The sequence below is a fragment of the Grus americana genome, chromosome 6 (assembly GCF_028858705.1).
Source record: "Grus americana isolate bGruAme1 chromosome 6, bGruAme1.mat, whole genome shotgun sequence".
Classification (NCBI taxonomy): Eukaryota; Metazoa; Chordata; class Aves; order Gruiformes; family Gruidae; genus Grus; species Grus americana.
The window spans coordinates 11,878,774-11,902,840 of record NC_072857.1 but is presented as its reverse complement, the minus strand read 5'-3'; the positions used below and the strand labels follow the sequence as shown (position 1 = coordinate 11,902,840).

Below are 24,067 nucleotides of genomic sequence, written 5' to 3'. Positions count from 1 at the left end.
GCTCATCTTGCAGCTGGAGAAATTTGGCCCAGTACTCCACTTCAGTGTCTTCAAGCCATCGTGATGTGTCTAGCACGTTGGCTGTTCTCATTTGCTTCACAGTTGGATGAGATGCTTATATACAAAGCTGCTTAAATTCCAAATGTTGCCTGTGGCTGAATGGTTCCTGCCTTTGATGTGAGAGCTAGCCACGGCCTGGGATCTGAGGGGTTATTCCTGTTAAGAGGATAAGTTAATAGCAAAGTCTCGTATATTTAACACAGAGTGCACAAAGTCCTCCTTACTTGAACACAGAGTTCAGCAACCAGAACTAGTTTCCCTGGTCCAAAAAAAAATTTACTAAGGCGAAGTGCTCTTTAGGGATCTCTCAAGACCGTGGTCCAGTGCCTGTTCAAATTGCAGTTACATTGGTCTTGGCCTTGCATTGAATTACCTCACTCCTTTGTGTGCTGATTTTCATGAGCGTAAGCTCAGCTGGTGAGCTTGCTCATCTTCTGAAGCTGAGTGTCGTGGAGGTGATACCTGAGAGCATGTGGGGATATAGAGAGGTAGTTGTAGCCATTGGTCTCTGGTGAGGGATGTATTTGAATGTACAAGACAGTCTCGTTGCACAAGCTGACTCTGAATGGCAAATGCTACCTCATTTGCCATTAACTCAGCCATAATAATAATAATAATGATACTTGTAGGTACGCAGGTTCAGTTGCAGGTGAAAATGGCTGTTATGGTCTTCATCCTGTCTGTTCCACGTGTCTGCATGGATCAAACCACTCTACCTTTGCAGGCTGCACAATGCAAGAAACAGATGACAATATATAGGAGGGGCTTTTATCCCCATTCCCCCTTTCAGACCCAGATGGTTAGGTATCATCTGCTGTGTTCAGCAAGGAAGGTGTGATGGCTGGAGCAATGTTGCTCTGTGTCTAGCCAGTCAAGAAATCTGCTTAGTGAGAAGACTTTCTCACCTTGGTACCATCTCAGAAGAATGGTGGTTGCTGCCTGCCTGTGAAAGGCAGAAAGTAAAAATACAGGGTTTCAAATGTGTTGTACTCTTTGATGAGCTGGAATAGATTTAAGGCCATATTGAAGATCACTTGTTGTGATGGGTATTCACTACCCAGTGATGGATGAGTTATTTTTCAGAGCAACTGCAGAGATGTCCTTCAAACCCACCTTTTGTTTTGTAATAGCACTGATGGAATAGCAGTGTCCAGCCTGCCGTGGGGTGATCTGTTACCCTGGTCTTTTGCAAAGCAGAAAGATGCTGTTGGTGGCTGAAACCATTGGCAGTTCTTTTCCTAAGGCTTCCGGGAGAGTAAAAATCTCTGATTTCTTTGGTGAACTTTCAGGAGACATGAAATAATTTGGCACTGCAGGGAAGGCAAATGGCCTGTGCGGGTATATTTAACATATAATCAAACAGCATGAATTACCTGAGGATGAGCTGTGGCTTCAAACCACTCCTTACCCAGGGAAAACTTTGGCTGGCTCATAAGGAGTACGTCCTTCCCCCGAGCGTGGTCCTCACCTTGAGCCGTTCCATCTCCAGCTGTGCTGTGTATAGCAGAAAGGGGGGAAGGGGGCAAGACTTTTTAAAGCCAGCCCCTGTGCAAATCTGTCTCAAGGGCTGATGCTGAATGGATGTGTATGTTCTGTCATGTTCCCTGCAATTTTGACTGGACTGTGTTCAAAACAGGGAGGGGCGAAGGCTCCTGGCTCAGTGTGCAAGCTGGGCATCTCCCCGGCTCAATAGTATGGTCTGTGAAAAAGGCAGCGGGGATAAATCTGGTTCCTTGGTGGGAAATTTGTTAGCCTTTCAGAACTTCTAAAGGATAAAGTGATGAGTTGATTCTCTGTATTTTCTGTTTACAAACATATCTCTATTGATGCTAATGCTGTTTGTGTATCAGCCATTAGGGTCTGTCTCTTGGTGCTTTTATGTAATTTATAGACTTTCTCCAGTCTGATTTTGAGAAAACATGGAGTGTCTGTGAAGCTGGGAGCAAGGACATGCTCTCCTCTAATGTGGCTTTCCTGTTTTCCTCTGTTTTGCAGGTTCTTTTCGAAATGATGGTTTAAAAGCTGCTGATGTCCTTCCTATACTAAAGGAGAAAGTGGCCTTCGTGTCAGGTGAGTACATCTTTTCTGGATCCCTCCAGCCCAGCATGAGCACTGCTGGCCACATCCTGGTCCTTAGGGGGCTACAGAGCCACGAGGGACCAGTTTCATGTTTGGACTTGGTACTACTTAAATTAGCTCTTCTGCTAAGAAAAGGGCTGTATGTGGAACAAGGCTATCCAGTAATACTCACAGTGTTAGAAACTGGCCCATGGCAATTTTTGTCATATTCTGAGAAACAGGTAAATGGGCAGCACAGGTGGGATGAAATGCAGCTTCGCAGCTCCAGCCCAGACCTGTGCTGTCTCAGCATTCAGAATAGTTCAGGGATCCTGCTTTGGGTTCAAGGTCAGTGAATAGCATTCATTCCCATTTGTAGGAAGCACTCAGACCTCTAAATTGCTGGTGTTTCATTTGCAATCCCAATCAACTTGCAGTTAAAAGTACCATTGATGCTGCATTTACGTAATAGCTCAGATGCTCAAAGGTCTCCTGCCATCCTGTACAAGGATTTACAGCCTTCATTCAGGAGACAAATCTTGAGGACCTGGGGGTGGATGAGGACAGGACAATATGAAAAAGGCTTTGAGAATGGCTTGGATGATACTGTTTCTAGGGTGAATTACGACTTGTCAGGGAGAGGGGGAAGAGAAAGTCTGAAGCAATCATAATCTCCCATGAAGTCACTCAAATTGGCAGCATAAAACCAGGGTATTTCCAGTGACAGCGTCTCTGATGATTGCAAACCATTCAAGCTGCTTTTGGTGGTCTTCCCTGTTGCAATGAGAAAACCTGCATGGAAAGCAGCCGGCCCCTTGTTTGCAGTCTTCACTTTTTGTTTCCTTTGTCTCCGCCGTAATGCTGGCTGCAGAGGGGAGGAGAGCAGCAGCGAGGCCATTAGGTGCCCGGACTCTTCCTCCTCGGCTTCCCCCTGGGTGCTGGAGCAGGGCCCATAAAGAGGGGGCTCGTTACCCTGCTGAGCCATGGAGATGCCTGGCCAGGAAGGAAAATCTTTCACCTTGCCTAATGTAAGATGTCTTCCCATGTAGCGACAGTTAAATGGTCCAGGGATCACAAATCCAGCAGTGACTTGGGAAAACGATTTGTGGCTCTATAAACCCTAAACTTTCTGACCAACGACATGAAAATCCAGGACTTTGAGGAAAGTTTGTGAGACACCAAAAGCCTCGTGTGAAAACTCAAGACTATCCCGGCAGTACTCACATGCACGACTACTTTACCTCACATTGGTGTCTCATTCTGAACATCCTGAAATGTTTTATGTGGATGTTTTCTTTCACTGCTCCGAAGAGGGGAACATAGTCATGAAAACACATCGTACTTGCAGACTTGTTTGCGACACAAAGCTGAACCAGGCACTACGGGGAAGGAATTTATGCAGGGACCGTCCTGGAATTTAGTTCTTGGCTCCTGCTGTTGCTTCGCATGGAAATGACTGCAGGATCATTTGGTAATTCATGGAATATTTAATAATGACAACCTGTCTGGATTGTTTATATAGCCCCTTCCACTGACGGTGCCTGTGTTCAGCTGTGAGCCAGAAGGTCTCGCACCAAATCGTCAGCTCGTTAGATGCTGTCCTGGGCCAAGTTTGCTTTGTAGGGGGGTGTTAAAAGAGCAGCGCCAACACGGTTTCACACCGTGATCTGCTGCAGACAAGGGACAGCTCGCTCCTCATGGATTCACCAGCCTCCAGACTTGTATCTGCTCAAAATGTGCCTGCTCCTGACACAGCTAGCTAGCTAGCGGTCCTAGGATTTACACCTCTCCATGGTTTCCAAATGCAATGACTATGGGCGACAATTGTCAGGGGCCTTTGCAGATAAAATGCTCTGAGCTGCTGGTGCCTTACTGCAATAGCCCCAGCATCACCCTCCAGCCCAGATTTTAAGTACTGTTCAGTCTTCCCCTGGGTTGTTGTAATAAAGCAGATTAAGAAAAGGATTTGAGCACTTCAGCTGATGGCTAGGTTCTTTTTAATTAAAATGGAATAACTTCCTAGAGCATGCTTTGAGCACAGAAGAGAAAATGTTTGCCAAAACAGAAAAATCAAATAGCTGGACTTTGCAAGATTAAAAAAAAAAAAAGTCATTCTGTAGTTAGCACAGACTCTGGGAGCACATTGCATTTGTAATCAGGCTTCCTTGAGGAAAAGGAGTTTTACTGAGTCTTCTTCAGAGTTTTATACTACAGTTAATTTTAACGATAACAGTACAGTAAAGTTGTCAAGGGGGTTCTCCTTACACCAGCAGAATTTATCAACACACACAAAAAAATCTCAGCTGAGCATCTCAGTTACGTAGTTTATTTCTTCTCTCATCTGCTGCGGCTCACCAGCTTGTCTTTCGGTTTGTGATCGGACAGGAAAGCTGCAGAGAACAAACAAGCTCCTTCAGGCAGGGGCTATGCCATACTTTGTGTGTCAGTGCTGTGGATGCTCCACACCTGGACCGTGCAGAGCAGCAGGGCAGAACAGGCAGGGAGCGACACCGGCTGCTGCCTGCTCCAGAGCAGGCACAACAGGACCTGCCCGCACAGCCACAGAATCTCAGAGGAGCACTCAAGCTTTCAGAAGTGCACTTAATTTCAGAGCTGACATACAACTCTAACTAGCTGGGCACGGATTCATCCAGCCTAAATGCCGTCTGGGGCTCTGTGCCTGGCGCTTCCCCTCGGCTGGCTCAGCCGGCAGTGAGGAGCAGGCGCAGGGCTCTGCATCCGCATCCCTGTGCCGCGGGAGAGTTGAGGGGCGGATAACGTTGGGATTTCTTCCTGGAACTGGTTCTTGATTTCTTCCAGTGATCTCATGTATGAGCTTGACTGAACCCGAGCAAAGTTCATGAGTGTGTGTGTCTAAACAGCACCTGAAAATCCCGTTCCAGCACTCATAAGCAGAGAAATGGCCTGAGCAGTCGGGAGCGCGGCGCATCCCGGCCATCGCCGTCTGATTGCTTCCATCACTGACCTCGTGGAAGCAGATTAAGCAGGGGCTTGGCAGGGGGGAGGCTTTGGCTGCCTGCTTGTTGCCTAAACCCTAATAAAATCTTGGCTTTGCCTGGGTGGTTCACTGTGTTGCTTCCAGCAACAGAATGGCTTTGGGAACCATTAGGGAGCGAGCTACAGGCCAGAGACTGATTTTTGTACTCTGAGAAGGAGATGAGCACAGAAGAAAAGAAATAAAACAGGTTGTACATTATTTTAGGTGGGTTTTTTTCAGTGAGAGGTGGTGAAATATTTTGGAAGCTGGGCTTATAGTCTTTCCTAGGAAACACAGATGCTGTTTTAGCAGAGTGGTTTAACTTGGGACGTTGTTCCACAGTTTCATTATATTTATAGGAGATTTTCTATTGATCAGTGCAATACGGGAGGCAGTGTGTGAGGCTCTCAGGAGAGGGAGGGGAGCGTGTTACCCTGTTCCCTTCCCACGCATGGAGCTTTTCATACACTTAGGCTATGAAAAGCTCGTTAGTTGACTAATGCCGTGGGTCTTGCTAGAAGCATTTGCCTTTTCCCCACGTCCCACCCAGAAGAGTTTCTCAGGATCCTTCCCGGCACTTCCGATTCCCCGGAGGGCTCAGAAGAGCGGCAGCGCGTGGGCTCCCGCCTGTCACCCAGGTACCATCCGCTCATCTGCCGAGGCAGGAGTACAAAGGAGGAGGCTGGCCAGGTTTCTGAGAGGGTGGTTGAGCACGGAGGAATCAACAGCAAAAGGCAGAAGGGTGTAATAAGTCGGTGAGCTGCTGCAGCTGTGACAAGCAGAGCTTGTTCAGCAATACGGGACGTTTTTCCATGGACTTTGGGCAACAAAAGGCACAGGGCAGGGAGAAGCAGATGTGGTAACAGCTTGGCCATGTCCATCCATCAAAAGCCCACTGTCCCCAGCCCCACATGTCTTGGGAGCAGCCTTGTGAGCTGGGTCACAGCGACGTCTGAGCCTGGCTGAGAGCCTGAAGGGAAAACAGAGATTTCCCAAAAGGTCTTTCAGCGGGGGAATTTCAGTGTAAATAGATCAGATGAAAGCACAACTTTGCAATTAGGTTTCACTAAATTTAGGCCAGCAGGATGAATCAAAGAGGAAGGCTCAGAGGGGAAGACACTGACCTTCCCAAAAACTTGTCTGAAGACACCGCAGGTCACTCACAGCCATAGGCGCATGGGACCACATGTGCAGGAGCATGTTTTTCTTTTTCTGCAATGGATGCACTTCACTTTTCAGAGGAAGGGTTGAAATCAGATCCCAGGGCCCTCCAGGCACTGGAAGAGTTCAGATCCAGGTTTCAGGGGGTCTCAAACGCTGATTTGTGGACACTGCAATTTGTACTGGGTTGGGAATAGAACTAACCAAAATATTTCATTTTTGAATGAGGTAAACATCTTCTATTTGCACAAAATGTTTTGATTTAAATTAAAAGTCCCCATTCTCCTCTTCCTCTGGAATGGAAATTTGAAATGAAACATCAACAATTCTTCTATATTTTGTTACAGAAAAATGTTTTCCATTTTATACCATTCCCTGATGTAGTTTGAAATCAATGGAAATTCCAAAAAGAGGAAATATGTTATTAGAAAAACACAGCATTGCTTGAGTATTGAATTTTCCTAGTGATTTTGGGCCATCATGCTTTCATCTAGTATTTGCTGCGGCACTGATACAGAATTTTCTTTGAAGAAGAAAACGAGGAAGTTTAGACTGTAAAGTTTCCAGGTCTTTTGATGAGGTCTGAGCCTGCTGGGTTTTTGTTGTTGTTGTTTGTTTGTTCCTTTTTGTTTTTCAAGAGTGTTAGGTCATTTTTGAGGATAGAGAAGAGCCTTTACCTATAGGTGCCGTTTAGATATCCTCCTTGGGACTCTAAGGTTAAAGCAAAAATCAAAATGTTTCTTGGGATTTCTGATTTCATTTACAGGTTGTAAATGTAGTGTGCAGAATCAGTCACCGTATTTCTTTCCATACCTTTTAACCGTAGCCATGGACTAAATTAAACAATTTCTGTGGAGAATGTCTAGTCACTGCCAGCACTTACTGTCCTGGCACTCGGACGCCAGCAGCTTGCCAAGATCCACCAATATCTCCGTAGACCAGGGAGATTTCTCCTGTATGGACTTCCTTAATTAGCATGTGTGAGTAGTGGTGCAACCTGTGCTGCCTTGCGGAGAGGCAGAAAGGTTCAAATGCCTTACAAAAGTGGGCAAAAAATCAACCCAATCAAGATTTCTTTCCAAAAAGACTTGCAAGAACTTGTGGGATGTAAATAACATCTGCGGGTGTCATCCCAACATGCCGGACTCTGACCGCCTCCTGGTCGATGGGTCCCTGCATCCTGTCACATAGGTATAGCTTTTCAATTAATGATAGGGACTTTCAAAATAACAATAAGAGGAAGGAACTGAGCCTGTGAAGCAAGAAGGTCTGTATACATCCCATCCTGTTCCAGCTCACAGGGTTTTCTAGTCCTTAAAGACACAGTGAGCTCCAGATGTATCTCAGCAAAGGTCTCATCTTCATTTATGCAGGCAATCGAGAGTTGTCCTTATACAGAAATCAAGGCCCGGAGCTTATAAATCAATGTAAGGACCCAGGGAGGTGACTGTAGCACCTGAGATAATTAATACAATAACAACCAACCGTTTTGGTCATTTTGCAGTAAGGTGTGCTCTTCTGTCCTGCTAATGACACTTGTCACCTCTGAAAACTTCCTCATTTCTGTGAAAGTGCTTTGGTTCGTAAGCTTACGGTTTTTTTCCTGATGAATCAATTTTAACTGACAAGAAGCACTGAAATTCACAACTGGATATCCTCTCTGTATTTGCAATGGTTAGGGGTTTTAATATCTTTTTTTTTTTGGTGGGAAAATATAAGCTTTTGAAATGGAAATACTTTGCTGGAATGTGCAATTTCAGAAACATTTTCATCTGCCAGTGTTTTCCAGCTCTAGGCTGAATTTCTTCTTAAAACCAGAGGGGAAAAAGACTTCCTAGTAGCAATTATGTAAGTTCAATAGTTTGAACTCTCCCCTGAACTTTCATTAATTTGCAGGATCCTCTATTTGGCTGTAGCTGTCGAGGACTTACCTGCTGGGGATGTGGCAAACCTGAGCAGCCAGTTATATTAAATCAGTTTATTACATATTTCACTTTGGTTGACGAACATTAGAAACTTTGCCGTTGCTCTTTCTCTGTGCTCATCTCAAATCAGGAAGACAAACAGTGTATGATCAGGGTGAATATGGCCTCTCCTCTTGTCTCCTTATTCTGTACAGCTTCCAACATTGTGCTCAGTGGCGTGAGTTTGGAGTGCCCGTCAGTACTGCCATCAGCAGCATGACTGGCATCACCGTGTGCTGGTTTGTTCCTTTCCCTTCTGCAGGGACAAGGGGGTGTGCAGTGGCATATTTTGTTTTAGAAGATTTTGGGTTTATTTTACTCAGTTTCTCTATTGTTTTTTAAATATATACAGCTATTCCCATACCTCTGTGATAGAGGAGGTGAGATCAAAAAAACTAATGTCACAGAACCACAGAACGGTTTGGGTAGGAAGGGACCTCAAAGCCCACCTAGTTCCAACCCCCCTGCCATGGGCAGGGACACCCTCCACTAGACCAGGTTGCCCAAAGCCCCATCCAGCCTGGCCTTGAACACTTCCAGGGAAGGGGCATCCACAGCTTCTCTGGGCAACTGGTTCCAGTGCCTCACCACCCTCACGGTGAAGAATTTCTTCCTAATATCTAATCAAAATCGACCCTCCTTCAGCTTAAGGCCGTTACCCCTTGTCCTGTCACTACATGCCCTTGTAAACAGTCCCTCCCCAGCTTTCTTGTAGGCCCCTTCAGGTACTGGAAGGCTGCTGTAATTTGCAGCTGGGGCAAAAGGCAGCAAGGGTTGCACAGGTGTGAGTAGGGGTCAGCGTTGAAGAGGAGGGTACTGGTGCTCCCTTAATACTTCACAGCAAACCAGCTTCTTCCAGAGGAAGAAATGGGCTCCTCTGGACTCTTTCTGGAAGTTTTGCCTTCCTTTGTTTTAACGAGTCTCACTCGTCCTTAGTTTTGCTTTGCTGGGGCAGTAACTTTCTCCATAGGGAATGAGACAATTTTCCCATTGACTTGTTGGCTAGTAAACATATTAAAATTAAAGAAGTATCCGAAAATATTTGCATAAACCAGCGAAGATGTATTATAAACCACGACAGGTGGTCTCTTCAAATCCATACAGTGGCTCTGGGTGATTGTGGAACAAATTTACCTGGTGGGAAATGGATCCTTCCATCTACAGCCTCTGATCTGCTCTGCCAAGAGATCTTCTGGTGGGAACATACAGCCTTGTTTTTGGATTCAGTAACCCTAAACATAATGCAAATGTTGGCCATTAGGACTGGATTCAGGCAATTGACTCTGGGATATGGGATGCTGCAAAGAGGAACACACTGGAAGATCAGGCCCTGGTGACTGCATTGCAGCTGTGTTAATTTGCAGGTGGGCTTGTTGTGGGAGCTTAAATTTCCATCACTGTTGCACTAGAATCACCTGCTTTGGAACCAACTGAATTTGAGGGTGGTCAGACAGATAATCCTACATATGATCCTTACAATGAACTCGTCCTTCCTGAAGCTGGAGGAGTTTAAGTACAGAGATGTGCTCGCAGGAGGACTGGTAGCAAGCAGGATCTCACAGAGTTCAGCTATGGTAAGGAAAGGACTATTATTTTAAGACTTTGGATACCAATTCCTTGGTACTTTGCTTTCCTAGGAAGTCTGTCAATTAGATTTAGAAATCCAGAGCATGTTGTTTGTCATTTTATTGAGGTGCCTGACATCAGCTGAGCTCATTCTGTCTCCCAGTTGTCTTCATTATCATTCTTTTTTTTTCCACCATATTTTGGACTGAAATACCTTTTGAGGAGTATTTCAGCTCCTCTGGAAACTCACTTATAGTCTCAGAAGAGTCTGCAACATCAAGATTGATCAGCTTATGATCTGCAGGGGTCAGATGAAGCAGCACATTCATTTGAACTGCAGTAGACATCTGAATGGAAGCCAGAGACATTGTGTACTACTCCTGTCTCCATTGCTGATGTGTTGCAGGACCTTAGGCAAGGTACTCAGGAGCCTTTACATGTGTGGACGTTTGTCTGTGTCTATGGTTAATCCTTGTGAATTCATGCTTATAAAGAGAGTGCAAAAGGAAGCAGAGGACTCGAATCCCTTAAATTTAGATAAATGCAAGTGGGTTTTATGGTAGAATGGCTGATAGAACTGAAAAGAAGCAGCTTGAAAACAGAGCTTGATAAAATCATTATCTGTTGTACACAAGAAGTCTGCATTAAAGGAAACTGATAATTTCCTGTCCTAAACAGGATTACACAAAGCTGGAATTTCAGCTTTTTGCCTGTTATCGGGGACGGCTGTGCCTCAGGACTTGAAATTGGGAAGGTCCATTTGCAGAGTTCACATTAATAACATTTGGGGCTGTCCAACATCTTGACTTACCTGTAGGCAGCTGTAGCTACCATAGCCAGAAACATTTGTGCCCATGGCTGAGAGGATTAAGATGTCAGTTCAGGCAGCTACCAGGATGGGGATCTTTTGGCTGGAGTCCCTTTCCTCTTGGTTGTAGGCTTGACCAGAAGAGTGGTCATCAGAAGGTCACTGACTGTGCTACCTGCTTCTATGCAGGTTTTTTGAGGTTTCTTTAATGTTTTCTTTTAATGTGGTATGCATCACGATGCTTTGTGCCATCCCTGCAATATCCCCTGTATGATTTGTGGAGGAAAAAACACGTAATCCTAATTCTGGGAACAAATGCTGAATTTAGCAGTGGTTTCTGTATAGGCCAGAAGAAAGGGAGATGGGAAGAACTGGCAAGCAGACCACTGAAAGGCAAGGACATCAACAACGGATTTTGTAGGAGGAATGCAAGACATATATGGCTAAATATTTGTTCTCAGTCTACTTTGTGCCCTAAAGAACATGTGTTTTTCTGACTCCTTTTTCCAGAGCACTAATAACTAGACCATCTGTTTGCCTCTCTAAATCAGAGCAAAGCCCATGAAAACCCACCTTGAAAAACAATCAGAAATTATCAGCTGTTTGTTGTAGCATTTAATAACTGTAATTAGCAAACCTAATGACATGTTTGATTATTGCATCCCATGTCTGTGAGCCCAGTGGGAGGCAGGGGATGGGACGTATTGATTAGAGCAATTGAGACTCTTTACTTTCTTCCATTTTTTATTTTCTTTTAAAACAAGATGCTGGGTAGTTCTCTGAAGACACTGTGCATGTAAAATTGGCATTGAGATCGTGGCTGACTTGGGGCAAGAGTAGTCTCCTTGGGTGGATTACTAACAAGCAAAGACAGTATCTATAATGTTTTTAGTTGCTGACTTTTAGCCTAAGCACTGTGAAGCTCTAACACAGACTAAAAGTCAGAAAACCTCATTTCTACTCCTGCTTCTTCAAGTGACTTGCTGTGGGATCTCGGCTGAATTTCTTCCCCTCTCTGTACCTCACTATTCCCCTCAGTAAAAAAGGAGATAGTAAAGCAGAGGAAAGGTGTATACTCCTGGTACGGCCATTGTCAAAAGATTTTCTTCTCTTCTAGTGGCTGTTGCTACCCACCTGGAGACTCCGTTAGAGGAGATGAGTCCTAATATAGGCATATTAGGTATTCAAAGTTTGGTGGTGGTAATATCCTGTTTGGTCTGTCTTGAAAAGCTGAGATTTGCAGTTAGGAAGTGCAATGGAAAAGCTACATATTATTAGTATTTAAGAGAGTAAAGCACAGTTACTGAACTCTGCAAGTCTGGTGAATTAAACGTACCGTGGTTTGTTCTGGAAGAAAGCTGATGTTTCTTCATACAGGCTCTTTGTAAGATTGTAAATTATGCAGGCATTCATAAAAATTAGGGATTGCCCATGAATAATTTGGAAACAAGTGAAGGATTTTAATATGTATGATGCACTTGTAATAATAATTTCACCCTATTGCTCAAAGCATAGAGCAATATTTTTATCACAAATGAGAAACATTTGTTTCTTAACGTCACATTTCTTGGTATTTGCCCCATGTCTCCTTGTTCTTCTGTGCCATAGGACTAGAAGAAATTGGTCCAGGCACTTCTCCATCCTTCCATCATCCAGAAACCTTCAACTGGGTCATCATGTAACCTTCTTTCTCCAGCGAGAATTAACCCATTTTCTCCACTCTGTCCTGGTAACTTCTGACTCTGCACTAAAGCCTTATTTATCCTGCTCCCCTGAGGACAGTTTAGATGAGCTATTGAGGGACAATTTTTATCCTGAAGTAAAGACAGGACAGGAACATTCTGGACCCTGTTTCCTTTATTGTAGCTGAAATCCTTGTGTTACTGTTGGTAAAAGGGTCAAGAATTTTCTGATTTAACTGTTTCAGCCTACCAGAATTTAGATAACTTTTGAAAATTTTTTTTTTTTCCAGAGCTCACTTTGGTGAAATTGTAGGTGGGAAAGAGTTCCCTGGCCAGAAACACAATTTTCAGTTTACCAAGCTGAGGCAAATGGGCAGCATCAGAGCAATCAGGGCTGCTGGGCTGTGGGAAACTCATGGCCCTTCCTGGGTTTCATATCCTGGGAGAGGATTATAACTGTGGGCTTGGATGTCTCCTGATCTCATCTCTCAGTGCTTTTCCACTTTGTAGAACTATTTAAATATTTGGGAATGGAGGAGGAGAGGGAGCCTGACTGAGTAGTGGGTAGCGTGTTCCTTTGGGATGCAATTCAAGTTCAGGTCTCTGCTTCGGTGAATATCTGGAAGCTTTTGAAAGCCTTGGTTATATCTTGATATGACGGGAAATTTTTCAAAACCTTGAAAAGCTTCCTGTGTTGAAAAAATATTTCCCTCCAGCTTTAGTTACTACATTGGTTTGCCATTCTATAGGCTGGTTTGCTTTTCTTTTGGACACATCATGCATGAAATAATGGTTTTGGCATTGTTACAGTATGTGAAATAATCTCAAAGAAGGGAGAATGTGCTTAACATGAGGATTTTTTAATATACATATGCATATAGGTCTGAAAATAAAAATGAGGGATTTTTTTCTTGTAAATTGAATCCTTGTTACATTGCACCCCCATTCTCATGCTATGTGGTGAAGGCATGGATTAGCCAAGGTGACACCAAATTCCCATGGACCTTCCTCACCTTCACAGCCTGAAGCCAAAGGCAAACATCAGGCACAGAGATTTGGGTGGAGATTAGGCAGGATGGTTTTTGTACTCCGTACATACCCATACCTGTATGAGGGCTCAAAATGAAGATGGCATCTCTTGTTTGCCTTTCCATTTGTACCCCTGCAGAAGTCAAACACGACCTGGCTCCGATGGAGAGTTGCATGATGTAGCCCTTCAGGTATACACAGCATCAATTGAAAACTATGGCGACTTCAATGCTGACAAACTTTTTAAAAAATGTATATATAGTAACAACTTTGCTATTTTTAGCTGCTTCTGTGTGACTCTGGTCAAATAGAGAGACACTTTGCGCTAGAAGGTAAGCTTGTACCTAGCGTAGCATCAACTGAGTGGACAGTTTCAGAATAAAATGGATAGAGGATATGTTATCAGATGGGAGCTGCATTGACAAGTCAATTCTCCATTCTGTCACCAAGGGCGGCTGGAAAACCTGTGCCTTGGGGGTACACGCATGTATCTCATTGGTTTGGTTTCTGTTTTGTCCACCTGAAGGAACTCCTGCCATGTGAGGCACCTCCTTGATTCCTGATCTAAATTCTGCCTTTGTCCTGTGGTGATCCAGGGTACTGTTTTTCCAAGTGCACATGTGCTCTCATGCCCATCCTGCTCTTACAACAAGCCTCTTGGGAGTCTTCCCCCCGAATCAGGGTGTTTAGGACCCCTACAGAAGTAATGGCCTCATAGAGCGTGGGTGTCCTGCATTCTACACAAGAATGCAACGTGGATCGGTGCTGGAGATGTGTGTGCCCTTGTATAGTTGTTTTCTTCCTGTTGGCCAGGTAAACTAGTTCAGAGAAGCACGTGATTTTCCTTTCTCAGAAGTGATATTTCTGTTAGAGGGATCACGCTTGCTATTGAAAAGCACACTCATCTGCATTTTTACAGCTTGTATGCAAGGTCCTTGCAGTTCTGTGCTAGTTTTTTGAACTGTAGTTTTGCAATGACTTTTTTCCTGGATAACAATGTAAACACGTGTCTAACAATACACAATTCCTGAAAAAAACCCTGTGATAATATGTGAAGAAAGAACAAAACATTGAGCGAGGCGCTAGATTTCACTTTCAAGCTTATTAAACTTTATTCACAGCAAAGAATAAAATAAGGTGCTTTAGAATAGCTTGTATTCACCCCTGTATTTGCGATTGTATCCTTCAGGGGTGAGCCATTCTCTTATGGCTAAGCCTTTTGACAATTGCTGTAAAACATGAAATGCCAAACACTGGCAGTTTAAAAGGAGTGGATTTTAAGACAGGAAAGCTACAGGAAAAAAACAAACCAAAATACATTCCTATTGCCAACAGTGCACTCTAAATGGAAAGCATAGGAGGCATGAACTTCTTATCAAAATTTCAATTTCTAATGCATTGCCAGATAGATTAGAACACTTTACTGCATAAACATTAGTGGGATGTATCGCTTCTAACTGGTGGGACATTGTAAACTATCTGGCAATGAATGATGCAACACATTGAGTAATACTGAAAAATACTTTCACTTTCTTGGTGTTGACCAGTTAAAACTACCCCCACAGTAGAATTTCGTTAGCATTGCCTGCTTGGATTGGCAATTACATTAGATTTGATGGGATTAGCTGAAAGTCAGAAGAAATGCTAGTAGCGATTTTCCTTTGGGTGGGTGGTGATTTTATTTGTCCCCTTTGGAGCTCCAGCAAATGCAAGTATGTCTTCCTCAATTAGGCAAGTCCGAAAGCGACAAAGAGTGCACGGGCTCTTGAATGTGCCGTAATTTATGTTTATCAATTCAGCGCACATAGGTTTTTTTGACATGTGCTTCCTGCCTGATTTTCTAACAATCCTTTATTTTCCACAGGTGGCCGTGATAAACGAGGTGGTCCTGTCTTGACCTTCCCAGCCCGCAGCAATCATGACAGAATAAGGCAGGAAGACCTTCGGAAACTTGTGACTTATTTGGCCAGCGTGCCAAGGTAAAGCTAGAAAGAAAACACTTCAAAGCTTAGGGTGGATGGGTGGGTGGGGAACTTGTTCTTGGCAGTTGCTGATTTCCAAGTATTAACATTTAGTACCTTCAATTCTTGGGACGGAGAAACAAAAGTTTTCCCTTCCTCCTCCTGTGTGTGCTCTGATGGTTTTTATTGCACGCTGGATAATGCAGGAGCCCGAGAGCGGAGGCAGTGTGAGCAAACCTGGGCTTCAGGCTCACGGCAGCAAGGAGGAGGAGCTCTTGTTCCCCATGTTTCTGTGTGGATCTTCTAGAGGAGTGGAAAGGGAGGAGAGTGCTTAGAGGTCTGCAGTTGTATGTAGCAACCTGGCTGCTGTTGCTTTTTAATACCTTGTGGGAGGTTCAGGAGATCTGGAGTAGGGGACTGTAGTTGCTGGGGAGGAGAGCCTTGCCCCATGCAAGGAGGGGGATCTTCCTGCTCCAGCACTTCCCAGAGCTTTTTCCAGGCTTGGGAAGGAACATGTGTGGACTGAGGGGGAAGTTTTCAAAGCAGGGCATTTCAAATGGTTCTCCACGTAAACCAACACCTTTCCCTGCATTAGTTTCCATATCCCTCCTCTGACACGTAGGACCCCATCCCTTTCCCTGGGGACATTGGAGGAAAGGTCTGTTGCCAGCGCATATTTATCTTTGCAAGCTTTGGGAGACAGTTTATAGGGCTCAGTGTCCAGGTAGGTATTTCTGAGCCAATGTTTAATGCCTTTGAGAGTATGAGGCTGTGTACGCCCTCATCCAGCTTCCTTTCCCTATTTTCAAGCTTGCCAAATATCCTTACCCAAGAACCACTGCACCGGTTATTGAGGCGAAGGTTATCCCAGGGCAAGTGAGGGGCTGAAAAGGAATGTTCAGGGTTGCAATAACACACCCTGTGCCACCCAGGAGCTCCTTATTTAAACCCAGGTGTTAAACAGTGGTCATTTTTGCAAAGAGTATGAATTTAACAGCTGAAGGGCAGAGGGGTTGGCTGCACCTGGAACTCAAGAGGTAAGGGTCTCAGCAGCACACTCTGTTCCTTAAATGTGGGATGTGCAGAGAACAAAGACCCTGTGTTTGGTATGGGAGAGAATTGAAGGCTCTTTGGAGATTCATCACTCTGCTGTGGTGAGTGAGGGGCAAATGCCGTGTGTGCCAGATCTGCCAGTGCTTGTTTCCTGGACTTCACCAGTCCTCTGGCAATGCATTTTTTGCTGAGTTGGACTGTTGCTTATCAAGATTTTAATAATAAGCTGAATTGCTTTGCTCCCCACCCCCCCCCCTTTTTTTCCCCCCCTCTAGTGAGCTCTATTTTCAACCATATTGTGAGAGAGATTACAGACATGCTGTGGGGCTGGGAGAGTGCATGTCCCAGGGCTTGGCAGTCCCCCTTCCAGCTGCTGCAGTTAATAAAACTGCTCCCTTATATCTTATCATTCTGTGCATGGTCACAAGTACAAAGATATGACATTGCTTGGGGTTGCAGGCAATTGCACAGCAAAATTTACCTTCTAACATGTCAGCCTTTTCTATTAATTGCTGCTCCCTCATGGAGGTGTCAGTAATAGCAAGATACATCCCTTCTGTTCCCCATTCTCACACAACTAAATCTATTAGCTCGATCTTTGATGCTGCTTTCAGTTGCCTCACTCTGAATCAGTCCAGCAATGACTTTTCTCTGATGATGCAGAAGGTGCGTGCTGAAGGAGCTAATACAAGACCCAGCTGCTTGTCTCTCTAGAAACAGTAAAAAAGCATTCCCCTTCCTGGTCCCCACTGCAAAGCCTTGTTCTGCCCTGATGCTCGAAGCCTTTGAAGGACATCTCTCTAGTTATACCAGAGAACATTCCTTCCTCTATGGGACAGCCTCCCATCATAAAATTGTGCCCAGCAGTGCACTTTGACAATTTCCTAAGGATCCTTTCGGATTGGTTCTGTGGAGTACTGTCTCCTGTTTGGGATATTACATGTTGAGAGGTGTGGAGCAGAAAGCAGTGAGAGTGATCAGAGGTCTAGAAAAAGTGGTCTGTCATGGAAGGATTAAAGGGTAGAGGTTGCTCAGGCTAGAGAACAGAAGAGAGTGAGAAGGGACTTTGAAAGCGTGTTGTGATGCTGCAAAAGGAAAGGGTTTGTAGTGCTAGGGCAAGAAACAGAAGCGTTACGCTGAAGCAAGCGAAGCTTAGGCTGTACACAAGGAAAAGATGTCTAATGGACTCCCATTAGCATTAGAATAAGTCATCTAAATTCTTAAATTCAGTCGTCTTAAATTCCTCCATACCTCTATAGGCAAACCTCTGGCATGGGTATAAATGTTAGGGAGAGGGGTGATGAATCAGGAGGTGACTTCTTCAGGTTCCTCCTAGTCCTGTTTTGTCTGGTGCCGCAGCTGTGAACTCACTGCTGTCAGAGGGAAACGTGACCGCAAACCCTGTGGGTTTGGCATGAGGGATTGGGTAACCTGTGCAGTGTGAAAACACTGAAAACTCATTTTCCCTCAACATTTTGTTCACTTTAATAAAGGCAACCAGCAGAGCTTTCAAATTTACTTACTTTTTGGAAACAAATATATGGAAGGAGCAGTTTGAATTCATATCACTGGCTCCCAGTTCATACTTCTTTCAAGATAAGTGCTGTAATGAATAACTGCTTCAGCCATCCACCAAAATAAACAGTTTCATTAGCAGAGACTCTGAACAGGATGTCAGGAGAAACTCTGATGTTCAGAGTGCTGAAAGGGGGAGAGTTTTCTGTGCTAGCTGAAAAACTAGAAATTCTTTAGGAAAAAAAAAAAAGACTGTAACTTATCATATTGACACCAGTATAATAATTCTTTCTTTATTCCCGGTGCAATGGTTTCTGAGTGAGACAGATTGCTATCCACATTGATAATATCTGTCACTTAACCCTTGTTTTATATCTTAATGGAGGGGGCAGAGGTGGCGCATTGCTGGGAGCTTTGAGCAGGTATGAGATTGGTGATGAAATACGATGATAGATTAGGGTAAGTGAAACCAGGGTCTTGCTAGCAGTCTTCAAAGTTTCTGATTCAGGTTTCTGCAATTCCTTCTTCAAACCCAGAATAATAATGTGGGTTTTCTGAAAGCAGCAATGTGTGTTTGAGTTAGAGCAGAATAGTGAGTGCTTTCATGCAGCTGTGAGTCGCTGTCAGGCAGGTGCCTGCGGTCAGCGGGGTTTTCCGTGTGGCTGAGGGTTACTGTGTGGGGGTTATGACATCAGATCTAGGAATGCGGTTTGTTCATATCCCAAAATGGTAACCTTGCAATCCATAGTACCTGGGGTGACTTGAGGGTCCTGGAAGATTCTCAAAAACCTGATCCTGCAGCCTTGGGTGCTAGGAGGAGGTTGCGAGTGGGTGTCTGATGCTGTGGACAAATGTGGTCCTGGTTCGGTGCTGTGTACGGTTCTTTCAGGCATATCACAAGGTCCTTTTCTCCAAACAGTGCCACTATAATTAGTTACTAAGAAATGAAGATGCTGTTTATTAGAAGTAAAGATAATTGCCACAGGTTTCTACCACTCTGCCATTTTCTGCTTATTTTACATTTGCGCTAGTGCTTTCTGGATCGGCAAAGCTGTATTTCTTGTGAATCAGGATAGCCCCTATTTACATGCAAGTTTAATTGGGCTGCGATGTTTAGAAATATGGAGGCCGTGACTGAATCTAGGATAACATGGTGTGCATGATCAGGGGAGCTGAGGAGGAATTTTCTGGCCTCGCTGAGGATTTTATTTTTTTAACACCAGTGCAGTGCCATCTATTCCGGTAGACTGAGTTTTGATTTGTATGTGTGTAAATGAAACTAGCACCAGGCCAATCTCCCCTGCAAGCCCTTTGGAATTAAGAATTAAGTTATGCGTAGGCTATAGGAAGATAAAAAGGAGACAGAATATTATTAGCCTGAGTTATCTCCTCGCATGGCAAAGCAATACGATGAAGGAAATGTTCTCTGTCAGCTATAGTGAATCTTCCGGCTGAACACATCAATCTGTTTGGGAGCCAAGACAAGCAGTCTTCTGTGCTCGCTGCAGTGGGGGAAACCTGAGATGCCTTGGAGGCCCGTATTTTTAAAGACATCTACTTTTTATTTGCCCTCTGTTTAAAAACCTGCTCAAACATTTCCCTGTTCTGGGGGACATCCAGGGCTCCTGACAGCAGCAAAATGTGTCCAGGGCCAGCCCCGTGTGTTTGAGCAGCTCCTCAGAGCTGCCCGAGTGCGACAAAGGCTGCTAGGATCAGTAAAACAACTTAAGTGCCTCTAATAATTAGTTCAGTGATTGGGGCTTTATAAAATTAGAAGAACAATACAGGGGATGGCACCACGTAGCAATACTCACCCGCTCTTGGATTTATTTTAAGCTCTTCTCTGATGATCTCTGGTACTGTGTATATTAGCTCCTCTGGCCGGGAGTAGTGTGAAACTAATTTTGTTGATTGATAGGAATTAAACCCTAGAGCTCTACTTTCTGTTACATGATCCTAGCACTGAAGAAGCTTTTGAGGATAACTTTTTTTCCTGGAGGCTATTGTAGATCTAAAAAAATAATCATGTATTTTAAAAATAACACCAGGGACTTCAAACTAATTTTAGTAACTAAATATCTGGTGCTGTCTATAAGATAATTATTCCACCATACACTTGTATCAAAATACCACAGTAAAAAATGAAGCTAATGAGGCTAATGAAGGTTTAGTATTTTCTTCAGATACAATTTGATTTAAAAAAAAAAATTGTAAGTGTATTTTGGAGAAAGAACCTCATTAGAAGCTGACATGAATGCTAGTGAATTTAAGAGCCTTTTGCCACTCGATAGCCAGTTCAACTTCAGCCTTCATTGTACGTGGTATTGGTACGTGATGCTGTCATCACCATCTGTTAGGGATTGGGGGACTTCTGTGGAAATAGTTGGTGGTCTCACTATGTCCTGTTAAAAGGCTTCTGACCACATCAGCTCTGCTTTGCTTCCTGTGTCCCTTTACTGACCACCTCAGGACCAAGTTATGTGTTCACCTCTTGTTGGAGATCAGCTCTTCAAAACAGGATCTCTGATTTCCTTCCAGCTGCTGTAATGACCTGCTGAGACCTTTTATTCCTAGGTAAGTGGTCAGTGGCTATAATTGATGTCAAAATTCTGCAGTAGGTGTCTACAGCTGCTGGCCTGGCAAGCTCCCCTGTTTGCCAGAAGCTGCTACAAAATGTGGACTTCCCTGAAGTGCAGAGGGAGCGAGAAGAGCCATCAGCCTGGGGGGCAGGAGCTATGAGAAGAGATTGAAAGTGCTGGGGATGCTTAGGTTAAAGAGGGTGAAAGTAAAAGTTATGGGATTACAATCCAATATGTGAGACTGAGCTAAAGAAAACAGTTTGGTCTCAGTGTACATGGTAAACGGGATAAAAAGAAATGGATTAAAATCATAGCCTGGAGAAATGAAGCAGGTTTCTGTAGCATCTCCATCTTGGAGACTGTTAGAAGATGTATCAGGAGTGAGCCAGGTATTGTCACTCCAGTCTTGCAGTACAGGGATGAAAACAGCCTCTCCAGCTCTCGTGACACTGTTTTGTATAAATCTGTGGTATTGTTTTTATTAAATAGGTACAAGATTTTCACTTCCCATGTTTGTTTATTTTTAATCTTTTTGAAAATTAGCCCAAATCCAAGATAAATGGGAGCCTTCCGTATCAATTTCCAAATTATTTCCTGCTTTCATTGCCTGTTGATGTTTTCCTGGATAGTGTAGGGACTGATCTTGCACAGCTCTGGACCTCAAGCAAATGTCCCTTATTCCTCTGTGGGAGCTGAGCGCTCTCAGGCTGGTTCCAGCTTGGTTAGCTGCTGAGCCCTGCTCTGCCTTCCAGCTGGATAACAGTGCAAGTGTTTGCAGACTGGTTTTATGATGAACATCGCAAATAGCACGATACAGAGCTTTGTAGTTAATGTACTGTGAATCGCACAGCTCATGTAGCTTTTTTTCTTCTAAAGCCTAAGAGAACGCAGGGTAAGCTGGGCTCTGCATGTCACTTATACCAGCAGTCATCAATATCTTTTTTTTTTTTTCTAGCAGAATTATCTCACATCTCTCTATTGTGAAATAGAAGCAAATGAGAGTAACATAATGGTAATATTGAAACAAACTCATGGAGATTAGATTGTTTTATTTCAGAACGTGAGTTGGGGACTCAAAGTAAAGGTTGATGTTATTTCAAGACTGAATTCCTTATTTGAAATAAATTCCTTAAAGGACATAGAAAATACATTGCAAATCCTGAAGTTGTCTGCCTTGTATCCAAAAACATTTGCACCATTTTGGAAGACCTGAAAATCTGTTACTGTTTCTTCACGCTAACTTCTTCAGTATTTCTATATTTCTAAGTAGTAGCTTGCTCCATTTTATTATATATATTAATTTTATTCCAATAAATGATTGAAATTACTGATTGCCACATGCAGAGAAACTTGCCATTGTGTTTTTAAGCATTCTGTTCAACACGCAACATCTGCTTAATTTTAGACTATAAATCTGTAATTGAAAACAGTTAATATGAAGGAATCCCTCATTTATTGTGTCTGAATTATTTCCAAGGCAATTGTTCTTTTTTACAGGGTAGGGGAGAGGGTCCAGTTTTCTCTTACTGCCAACCTTACAGACCCATGCTGAGATTTCAAAGTCATGTGGGATTCTTTCTGGTTCATCTAATGTCTCCAACATAAAGATTCTCCAACAGGTTACTCATTTGCAGATTTAGGACTGCAGAGGTAGCCCTACAGGCCAAGTTTAATGTACAAAGAAAATGCAGAGCTCTGGAAGAGAAGTTCCTTTTCCCAGCATTGTGCTGCTTTTCCAGCCCAGTGAGAGCTCAGTCATGTCTTCTTCAGCGGATAGGGCTCAACAGGGGCACGCAGCTGATGAAATAAAGGTCATTGGTTTACTCTCTGCTCTTTCCAGACAGCAAATCAAATGTTTCTACCTGGTTTGGGTCCAATGCCTTTTGGTTTTACTGATCTAGCCTTTTTTGCTCCAGCCCTACCCTCCTGGCTGCAGGCTGTTTCTCCTCACCACAGGCAGCATGTTCAGGCTGCAAGTTCAGAGCAGCCAGGATGGCAGCACGTGGAGTCCTCCTCCGCAGCCCCATCTTCCCATGTCCACTGCACAAACCAGGCTGCTGCTGCGGAGTTGTAGCTCCACAGCATCGCCAGACCTGGCTTTTCTGTTTCTCACTGAGAGAGGAGGGACGGGAGGGTTCCTAAAACCCATCAGCACAGCCTTTCAGCAGAGGTAGGGATGCCTGTGGCAGCACTTCCCACCAAAGGCACGGACAAGGGGGCTCATCTGGAAACAGCGACCTCCTGTAAGGGTGGTGACTCCACACAGTGGTATCAGCTGAGCCTCCTCAAGGTGTTGTGATGGGTTGATGGCACAGTGGTCTGAGCTTTGCCAAGGCGCTGAGAAAACCCCTGCTGTCTTCGTGGGGGAGATGCTGCTCAGCTTGCCGGCACGAGCTGGGGGCTGCTGATCTCTGGCTGTCCCACACAGCCCTGTCAGTTGCTCCCCATGTCACCATATTTTTGTTAGCAATGCTGTGGGTAGTGTCTGGCTGCACTTCCAACATGAGGTTTGGGCTGGGAAAGATTCTGCTCAGATTTCTCCAAATCTGAAGCAAACAGCAAAGCAAACCCCCCTCCTACACGCACCGCTGCTGCTGGGATGCAGGAGCCACCATGACCGAGTGACACCTGGCAGCACTGGTGGGGTCTGGGCCCTGATCCCATCCCCTGAGCTGTCTCATGTAGAGCTGCACTGCCGCACTGTGCTTTTTGAGCTCCGTCCAAGCCTTCAATCTGGGGATTAGATCGGCATTATTCCTCCTTGCTCAATGGCTTTTGCATGTTGATTGTACCAGCGTTTGCTGCTTGGAAGAAGGAGCCAAGGTGATGGAGAAAAGGCAGAAACTTGTAAACTAGGATATATCATGCACCCGTTTGCTGGTGAGGGAGCCGGTGGGCACCGCAGCCTGCTATAAATTTTATGCAGAGCATCATTTTCTCCATCCTCTTCCTCAGCGGCTCACTGACAAGTGGTTTATGAGTCTCTGCAGCACGCTTCGCCGTGCTGCCCTCTCTGGCCTTTTCCGCGCTAGCGCTGATTTAAAGCTCTTGTGTGCTCCTCGTGGGCTTTTTAACCATCAGATTTGTGGCTCTGCTGTACCCCGAGAGGTCCAGGCAGCAGTGACCTGGAGATTTCTGTGGAGAAGGCAGGTTTGTGCTAATGTGAGCAGTAATTCAGAAGAGTTAAAATTAGGAAAGAGAGACCTTTTGTGGGAGCGGTGTGCTGGCAGCAGAGCTGGCACCGGCCGTGTGCGGTTCCTTCCTGAAGCTGTCAGCAGCTGTCAGTGGAATATGCAGCGGTTCAGCCAATCCTAACTTTTATTTTCAGTGATCTCTTTCCTACGTTTTTTGCAGAGACTGTAAAATGGTTTTTGTGTCATTCCAGCATGGGTGCTTGTGTTCCTCATCAGTAACTCCAGTATGTGCTACATCCTTTTTACTCTTAGAATTATTATAATTTGGAAGCATCTTATGCCACCCTCTTCATGGATGTCATTAGAAGCAGGAAAACAACTGCTGTGCTTTGCAGTCTGCTTTGTAAGGGGAATATTGTCAAAGGTATCATAATGTCAATGGAAAGCTCTTCTAAACTCCCATGGAGAATGGATGAGACCTTTACTGTGTGCCAATATG

At 44.4% G+C, this 24,067-nt stretch overlaps 1 protein-coding gene across 6 annotated transcripts in view; it reads left to right on the top strand.

Moving 5' to 3' along the window:
• KALRN (kalirin RhoGEF kinase) overlaps window positions 1–24,067 on the top strand; it is a 518,343-nt gene that overhangs the window by 161,909 nt on the left and 332,367 nt on the right. For all 6 annotated transcript variants that reach the window (XM_054830972.1, XM_054830978.1, XM_054830973.1 and 3 more), the window contains exons 2-3: window positions 2,056–2,130; window positions 15,191–15,305. In XM_054830972.1, coding sequence (XP_054686947.1) covers window positions 2,056–2,130; window positions 15,191–15,305 — 190 coding nt within the window. The remainder of the gene's footprint in view (window positions 1–2,055; window positions 2,131–15,190; window positions 15,306–24,067) is intronic.